The 9877-nt window shown below is 32.1% G+C and overlaps 1 protein-coding gene across 1 annotated transcript; it reads left to right on the plus strand.

Annotated features, from left to right (window-relative positions):
- Positions 1 to 19: 19 nt before the first annotated feature.
- On the plus strand, positions 20 to 3812 carry LOC118751940 (ras-related protein Rab-13-like). The gene is made up of 5 exons (XM_036486765.1): positions 20 to 448; positions 1941 to 2140; positions 2702 to 2794; positions 2895 to 3008; positions 3094 to 3812. The coding sequence occupies exons 1-5, from the start codon at positions 325 to 327 to the stop codon at positions 3205 to 3207; spliced, it is 645 nt and encodes a 214-aa protein (XP_036342658.1). The 5' UTR covers positions 20 to 324; the 3' UTR covers positions 3208 to 3812.
- The last annotated feature ends 6065 nt before the right edge of the window (positions 3813 to 9877 follow it).

The following is a 9877-nucleotide window of genomic DNA, read 5'->3' on the forward strand; positions in this document are numbered from 1 at the left end:
TCTTCTTGGTGATGCTGAATCATACTTTTCAATAAAGGCTTACTAAATTGGAAGTTCGGGTTGCAAAATTCAAACGAAAAAAGGAAATTATAAATTGTTACAAGCTTAATTGGCTGCAATTCGCTAAGATACACGAGTGATTAAAGATTTACTCAGCTATTAGCTAGAAGGGTGAAAATAAAATTCATTACATACTCGTATCCAAAAGCCAAAAAAAAAGTATTTTCATTGCGTTTAAATACAGTTCAAGCACCGTTAAATTCGGTCTATATTGCCAAAATTATCATAGCAGCCAGAGAGGCGGTACTGATACCATAAATCACAATGGCTTTGGACTTTGTTGCGACGTATAAAGTTCTGGTGCTCGGTGACTCTAATGTGGGTAAAACGTGTATAGTCCATAGATATTGTGATGAGAAATACTACGATACATACATTTCCACTATAGGTAAGTGGGTGCCTACAGAGGAGCGAACTCATACATACATATGTACAAGCGTATATAGTACATACATATATTAGATAGATATGTATGTAGGTAGTAAAATGAATGTAAATATGTGTAACATATATGCAGTTATTACTACAAATCAGAGCTGGGCACTTTATGATTACGATTACATTTTGATTACTTTGGATTACGATTATTGTAATTGTAATCCCGAAAATTGTCAGCCCTACTATTACTGTAATTGTACTTATAACAATTATATACAATTACTGTAATTGTAATCTTAAAATTTTTAGGATTACAATCACGGTATTCATAATCAAGTTTTCCATGATTTCGATTGCAGTAATCATAGTCCCTAAATTTTTAAGATTACAATTATTATAATCATAATGGTAACATTTATGATTACAATTAAAGTAATTGTAATCGTATATAATTAAGGATAACAATTACGCAATCGTAATTGAAATGTAATCGTAATCAAAAATTACCCAGCTCTGTTACAAATATACGGTTCTTTGTATTATATTAACGCCGTAGTAAAATTACAATCATGTACATATAGGCGTTTAAAATGCAAAACCGCGTATCAACAAAATGCAAAACCTCGTATGTGAGGTTGCATAAATTATTTTCTAGAGAGTAAAAACACTCATATTTCAATATGGCTCTCTGTTTTATAAAGCAATCGCATTTATGGCTAGTATATTTCAGGACAAATGGATAAGGATTGAGCCAAGAGCATGTGTGAGCAAATTCAATTTTTGGCAGCAAATGTCAGTTACGCGGTTTTGCAGAATGACGATACGCGGTTTTGTACGTTAAACGACGATACGTACTACATACGTACCTTTGTGCATACCTACACATCTACATATGTGTGTCCAAAAAACCGAATTTTTGAAACTGAAATTTGGCAGCACACAAGTGATATCGTCGAATTAATGCTGGTTTTCGACATTAAACATTGTGTTTAACTAAAATTTTGTACGTCTACTTAAAATACCTGATTGCATAATACATTCAAATGCATATGTATGTATATGTATTAGTCCAAAAAAATCGTACTTTAAGTTTGTAATGTGAGATTTGATAATAAAAGAAAATAAATACTACTGGTACAAAAGCCAGTGCCGAATACTCGAGTACATTTCAGGTGAAACACTGGGCTTTCTACTCAGAATGTAAAATCTAATTTGGTGCTTCAATTCCATTAATATGTAGAAATAAATCTGCATGATTGCAGGTCTTTTTTTACTCAAGGTTGGCCACATTTTTAACACAGTGCTATTTATCAAGACCAGACTCCTTTCGGGCTGGCTCGTCGACCAATTTGTTGTCATGCTGTGCTCCGACACCAGATAAGGAGACCTACATACATACATATATACATATACACTTATATCCTTTGGGGTATTTCTATTTACATACATATGTACATCTATTTTAAGCCACTCACAATTTAGTTAACTTCCTGCGTGCTTAGGTATCGATTTCAAACAGAAACTCATCAACTTGGATGGAGTGCCAATAAAGCTACAAATTTGGGATACAGCAGGACAAGAAAGATTTCGAACGCTAACCACAGCTTATTATCGCGGAGCTATGGGCATACTACTGATGTATGATGTGACGAACTTGGAGAGTTACAATAACCTGTCATATTGGCTGCGAAATATTCAAGAGGTATTTCATAAATATGTTATGTTCATATAAACATATAAGAGCACTGCACGATTACGTTGCACATCGCACGATTGTATGTACATACTGTTGAAACTTACTCGCCTTATTATTGCCACAGTGCGATTATAAATTAGATACATTTGGAGATTTCTCTTTCATACATATATATCTATTGCATAAAGTTTAAGATTTCAAATTCAGTTAATTTAAACATAAATGGATTCATTAAGCAAGAAACATTAAAACTTAATAAGCAAATTAAAGATTAAAGACTAGTTTTTGGAACTAAATTTTGTGATTTTAATTAGTTTAGCCAAACTAAATACGTTTAAATTGCCAGGCTTTTTGCTTCCTGAACAATTACTAAACAAGTATCTAATAGCCAGCGATGTCGCGATAGCAAATGGTGTGTGTACTCGCCGCATAGGATATGGTGATTATTAAATATATAAATAATTATGTACTCGTACAATGCTCTAATACAAACATATGAATGTATGTATGTATAAATTTTTATAATTTAACAACAAATTACTAAATTGCGTTGATTTATATGCGTAGAACGCGTCACCGGATGTTGTCAAAGTCTTGGTTGGCAACAAATGCGAATGTTCGGCAACGCAGCGAGCGGTTGACAAAGAAAGAGGCGAAAAAGTGAGTTCAAATGGCAAATTAAATAAAAGTTAATTATGTAATACATACCTATTTCATTCAGTCTATTTAAAATGTATTAATTTAATTATTTCACACACAGATTGCTGAAAACTTCGATATGCCATTCTTTGAGGTATCCTGCAAATGCAACATAAACATTGAGGAGGCTTTTCTAGCATTGGCAAGAAAAATCCGAGAACAGCGCGAACGCCGGGTAACTCTATACATAAAATGTTTTACCCACATTTACATAATTCTCTAAAAAAATTGTTTATACCTACTCGTTTATTTTATTTCAGGGTGATAATTTTGATAACGACGAAAAGACACAAGACAAAAAATCGCCCGGTTCCAACGGCTTAGGTACATTCAGCTTGGCCAGCTTGTCCGAAGGCAATCGTTGCTCCTGCTAAGCCGAACGGAAATATTCCACATACTCCTAAGGAACAATACGTCCAATAGAGTGCTATAGTGGAATACTTCCATGCATACATACAAACATATGTATATGTACGCCTAAGTATACAAGTACATACCACTGGGCGGGCAAGTGCATTCAGTGTGAGTGTGGGAACGTTGGTTGGCTGGATTTTGAAATCAGGGAGACTCAGACGTACGTATGTACTATGTATGTATGATTGTATATTTTGAAGGAACAAAGCCAATTTAGTCAAAACTTATGTATATTCCTCAGAGAAATAAATCGCTGTTTGAATCTCAACGCTTCATATTTGTGGCATATGTACGTACTTTAAACCGTGTTTTTTGAAATACCATTAATTAGGCGCTGGAGTAGTTAGTTACATCCATAAATCAATTGCCGTTTGGTTGCTAATTTGAAATGAAAATTTACTCTTGAACATACATATGTAAGTACATATGAGGCAATGAGAGTCAGAGGAGCATATCTACATACGAAAAAATTTGTTTGAGTAAATAATATGCGAAGGAAGGATTTATAAACACTAAATAGCAGAACGTGAACAGGTTTTGAACCGAACCGGTTTTGAACCGGAAAGCCGATTTTTTCTATTAATTAACTGAACCATTATCCGAACCGAAATTTTCCACAAATGTTTGATCCGAACCGAAGCCGAACCACGTTTCATAAAGGTTTAAAGGTTAGTTTAATCCAATTTTCATTAGATAAATTTACACGCTTTTGTTTCGTTTCGTTAAATATGGTAATACCTACAACCGGTTGTTTACCATGTGGAAATATCAAATGTAAAGGCAACTCATCTCATTTAGCACACACTTAAAATTGAACCTTGCGCTTTGTAACACTTGACAATTTACACTTAGACTTGCGCGTTATTTTTTGGAACAGAACCAAAACCCCGGTTCAAAGACTAAAAAAAACGCTTTGTCGAACCAATCCAAAAGTGCAAAAACGGTTCGAACCGCTAAACCGAACCGACCAAATTTTTCATCCGGTTCACGTCCCAGATAAATAGGGTCTTTCACTGAAAAGTTCATTGCATCTACGTGATGCTGCCTGTTAGAGTAAAATAAAATTGAACAGGCGTGTCTCGGGCTATTAGCGTTTCATTCTATTAATGCATTTTAAGCTGTACCTCACCTTTTTAATGTAAGGCTACTTTGGCTCTCAAAGCCTCATATGTACATATGTATATATGTATGTATAACATACACATTATGTATGTACAGTGTTGGACAAAAGATATTTGACTGGGAATCGGAACTTGCTTAAAATGAGACTTAAAAGATTTCGAAAAAATTGTTAAATAGTTTAATTAGTTTATACACGCAATACAAATTAAAATTTTTCTTACAAATAATTGAATTTTAAAATTTGGATTTGCTCATTTTCAGAAAATATTGCGCAACATAGCATTTTATTGTGGCAACATTTGGCCATATAAGGCTATCGAAAATAAAGTTGTTTTGTTGAATAGTGTGCATAAAAATACATAAAAAATTGTATAGTACATATTTGTTTTCTTATTTACACTGATTTTTTCGAATGTTTCATTTTACTAAATATTATACTATATTTTTATCAGAAAAAGGACGCAATCTTGCATGGCTATCCATAATTTAAATAACAAAAAACATCAATATTAACCAGGAATTATTAAATTTACTTATTAAAAAAATCATTTTTAGCATAACTAAGTTTCACATTTACCATAGTACCTTAGCATCGCAGGGATAAAAAAATCACGCTTAGCATGACAATGAAAACACTCAAACCACAAAAGTCCCTTTTCCACAATTTAACGTTACTTAGAAATAGCTTGCAAATGTAATGCGACGCACTTCCATATAAAAGTGTAAACAACTAATTATCGAGAATAGGCCGAATAGGAAAGTTTCCAGATTCATTTTTACGCATTTGTATTTTTATATTTATATACCCGAGCGCACTTGTGCACAATTTTTATTATAATAGTTTGTTTCTTTGGCCTTGCGTTCATTCTTAAGTTGGCGGATGTATGTATAAATATTGCTTATTTTATTTGGTCTTTGTTTAATTGTATGTACATTGTACATATATTATTTTTTGCTTATCTCTTTCTCTATATTTAAGTCTGAAATTTTTTTTGTACTATAAAAGATTAACGTACTTTCAATTTCGGCAAGGAATTTTTAGAACTCCTCTTGTGGTTCTTTGCCTTCCAAACATTTTTATGAAAAATTGGAATAATTCTGTATATGTAAATAAGTAAACAAATATATACTATTTATAATGGAGTAAATTAAGATCAGTCCAATATGTTTTGTGGCGCGGGTGCTGGAACATGAACCGCTGACTTCAATTCTCAAGAAAAATGGGTAAATTAATTTCAAAATAACTTTTATTTGTATGAACATATGTTTTGTCCAACACTGTGTAGTACCTATGCACATATCAGAGCTGTAAAATGATTGAATCAATAGGATCTGCATTCACTCGACATTCTTTTCAAAATTTTGATTGTTTGTTTGTATAAAAAAAGCCTCATTCCTGAGTGGCTTAAAATGCTTGAAAACAAATAAACTGTGTTGTGTTTTTGAATGGTAGATTGACATTCAGTATGGAATGTGAATGTAACAGAAGCATTCGCACACACACATGATTGTATAATTAAAATGAATGCACACGTTTTTACCATTTAGTACTAATACTTTTTTCCCAGGGTTGATATATTTTATACTTTAAAGTTTAAACATATCTGGAATTGAAAAAAAACATATATGTATACGTATGTATGTATTTCAACGCGTATGTATAGACGTTTTCTGACATTAACCCATGGCTAATGACTGGTGCGAAATCAGTCCAAACAAACATCGCAACCGTCGAGCACAAAGGACACATCTTGATACATACATTTACATATATTAGATTCGAAACTAGTGAACTGTATATAGAAATATAAAACGGTGTCAATAGAATGGAGTTTTTAAAACTCTTGCTTGAAAAAACTTAAGAATTTCATTACCGGCATATGTCCCTTCGTATTATAGACTTTTAGAACTATAAAAGGTCTATTCTGCACGTAACCGAAGATTTTGTAACCGGAAAATTATATTACCAAAAAATGTTACCTGTTCATGTCACCGCGATTCTAGGAACGTTGGTAATGCTATATATTCAGCAATTCAGCCATGAAGAATTGTGGAAATTCTGGCATTGCATATTTCACGGGGCGGGGCAATATTTTGTTACCAGCTTATGAGATGGTAACAAAATTTACCGGTTACAATTGCGAAAAGGGTTTAAAAATTGATTGTAGACATTTTTTCCCAGAATATATGTATATATAAATTTAATTTATATGATTTTTTTTCTATTAATTTTTTTTCTTCAGTTTTCAAATTTGAAAACTTTCAAAACGAAATTTTATAAGGGTTCTTGTTTTCTTTATAGAGGGGTTGAGGAGTTACATTGTAAAATTTTTTTTATTAATTATTAATTAAAAGGTGTACTATTTAAACATATTTACTACGCACTTCCGCAATACTATACTATAACTTTTCTCACGTAACGGATATTTGGAACAACCAAAATCGAGATAGATATATACTACATTTATGTACATATGTATGTATATACCGTAAATGCCCAGAATAAAAAGAGAAGTTGATTAGTCCATATCCGTCTGTCTGTCTGTCCGTTTGTTTGTGTACACGATAACTCTAGGAAAAGTTGAGATATCGGAAGAAAATTCGGTACGCGGGTTTCCCTTTATGCAGGGCAGAAGCGTATTGAAAATTCAAAAATTAAACAATAACCTGGTCCCTCCCATAAAACGGTAATTTCGAAAAATTCAAAAAATTCAATATTTCCTTAATTACAGAAAACAAATTGCTAAGAAACTCACATGTTTATTATTATACATTTTTGAAAAATGGGACATATTTCTAACTTTTGAAATCAATTTGCTCAAAACATACATTTAGAATAATGTTTTAAGAAATAATTACACCCGAGTGCATTTGTGCACATGGGTATTATAACTTTGTTCGCATAGCGGTTGTTTGTTGTCTAGCCCTTCAGGTTAATAAAGATTGTAGAAAACGATTTTTGCTTGTGTGGGGTCCCGTTTGATTCCCAAAATTGGAAGGAACTGATTTTTTCAAATTGCAAATCCTAATAAATAAATTATTTCTAAAATAGGTTACAGCAGACAATGTTTAATCATGTTTTATTAATATACCGACACCTGATTGGAAGATCGACCTATCTCGGCAGCCAATTCAAAAACGCCCTAACTCAGAAAGCTTTTTATGAAAGTCCTACTTCAGAATTTGGTTGAAGAACGCCCTATCTCAAATGAAAATATATTGAAAATTTGCCGAGATAGGGCGTTTTTGAACCGCATTCTGAGATAGGGCGTTCTTCAACAAAACTCTGAAATAGGGTGAGATAGGGAGTTTTCGAACTGGCTGCCGAGATAGGTCGATCTTCCACTTAGGTGTCGATATGTAGTTTTGATGTTAACAAACAAACCAAAAAAACAAAGCGTGCTCAATGAAATGGGTATAAATTCATAAATATTGCACTTACGGAAAAGGATGTTAATGAAAATAGAGACCAACGAATTTTGTTAAATATTTTTTTGTTGGAAATGTTGATAATTTGTGGCTTATTGTAAATGAAAAAACCTCCACAAACCAACAAATTCGGTTTTCGAATCTTCATTAACTGCTTGACCCAATAGCGACGAAAAAAAGTACGAAGAAATTTGTATCAAAAATGTTTATAATTAAATAATGAAATGTATATGTATGTCTAAAGTTAGAACCAGAAGCTCTTAAATTTGTTAGTTTATATTGACTTATATATGTATGTACTAATTTATGCATTATGCATTATTAATGGTATATTGGTAACACTTTTTTGGAAAGCTGACAATTTTCTAAACAGAGATGTTAAAATCATTAATAATTTATATTTTTCATAATGACATTCTAACGACACGTTCACTAAAAAATATTTCTCCAATTAATAATTTTTATTCTTATAAATCCTTGTACAAATTTAAGTGAAAAAAACTGATGATAACGCTCTATTACCTATTTTGCGTGTTGAATTTTTGCAGTCTTTTTAATAAAATGCAACCTGGCGTATTTTTCAGTGGGTTTTGTGTGTTCAAAATATTTATATCAGTTGATTGGTACTGAGTGGATGTGTGCACACATAGCAAAAGCTGCATTCATCTGAGTGCTTATTCAGTGTTAAAAGTGAATCGTTCGTCATTCAATTTTTTCAATCTTTCTTTGAATATGGAAATGTGTGCAATCGTATCTACTTTGAGTGAATGTAGAATTGGAAAACTTTAAGCCGCATTATTCAATAAGGGAGAATTCAATGAAAACATAACAATATAAAATTGATGATTTTTAATTTCAAATGATTTCACAGTTTTACAGCTCTGGCACATATGTATGTATGTATGTATGTATGTATGTTATTATCCCTCATGAACGATTATACAACACAAAGAAATAATCATACATAAATAGAAACATTAGAAAATTTGCTAAAGATAAATAAAACACTAAATGAGTACTAAAGTAACGAACCATTCTTCCTTTTTAAAAAGAGTACATAATTGAAACCACCTAAGAAAAAATCACGATCATAAGGGAGTTTTGATTTTTTTTTTTTTTAAATACACATAAACTACTACTCATACATACATAAATACTTAATTATAAATACCAAATGCGCAACGATGGAACATGGAATGGAAAACAGGCCTCCAAAGGAGCCCAATGTTTGATGTTTTCCACCGTATGTAATATCTAGCAGCTTCGTAGTCAATTACCAACTAGTGTACAATAAAAAAAAAAACGATCGTTGGTACAGAAAACTTCTGTTAATCATAGTATTTATGTAGCATATGGAATGCGGAAGTGTAAAAACACCACCCCGTATTAATTATTTTCCGCTCGAAATACGAGTTTCATAAAAAATTTGCATACATAAGTGCATAAGTGTAGATATTTATGTATGTACATACATACATACATACATGTGTATGTATGTATATCTAGCACGAGGTTTGATGCAGTTGTATGTACATATATGTTACCGGCCAAACCCGATCTAAGGACAAACTAGTTTTGACTAGGCTAAACTAGATCAGGCGCCACAGTATTTTTGAGTAGAACTCCTTTCTGCGATCTCCTTTCTTGGATCTAGATAGAACTTGTTTCGCCCAGGAAAAAACTAGTTTGTTCTAAGATCGGGTTTTGCCGGTAACATATGTGTACATAAATACAAAGTTCGATTATATGCTATGACTTAAGTATTTTAGCCAAAAGAGATATAATTTAAGAACCACTTGATATTGAAATATAATGTAAAACGATTTGATGCATTAGTTAAGTGAAATTTTACTAGCCGACTTAAAGTAGATTTAAGATTTATTTTTAAACAATTTACAAAAGATAAGAATACATATAAATAACAACAAAAGTAACGAAATAAAATACATAACCTTCTAAGTACTTTGAACTAAACATAAGTGTTATTATTTATTACTATTATTATTTGTATGCCAAATTTCAAATGAACAAAGTGTCACGCCACCTGGTGGGGCGGGTCAGCGTCTAGAGAGGGTAACC

Source organism: Rhagoletis pomonella, unplaced genomic scaffold (assembly GCF_013731165.1).
Source record: "Rhagoletis pomonella isolate Grant_MI unplaced genomic scaffold, Rhpom_1.0 Rhpom_scaffold_01097, whole genome shotgun sequence".
Lineage (NCBI taxonomy): Eukaryota > Metazoa > Arthropoda > Insecta > Diptera > Tephritidae > Rhagoletis > Rhagoletis pomonella.

Coding starts and splice junctions, on each gene's coding strand:
- LOC118751940 (XM_036486765.1), top strand. CDS start 325: ATGGCTTTGGACTTTGTTGCGACGTATAAAGTTCTGGTGCTCGGTGAC. Junction 449..1,940: donor TACATACATTTCCACTATAG/GTAAGTGGGTGC, acceptor CTGCGTGCTTAG/GTATCGATTTCAAACAGAAA. Junction 3,009..3,093: donor GAGAACAGCGCGAACGCCGG/GTAACTCTATAC, acceptor ATTTTATTTCAG/GGTGATAATTTTGATAACGA.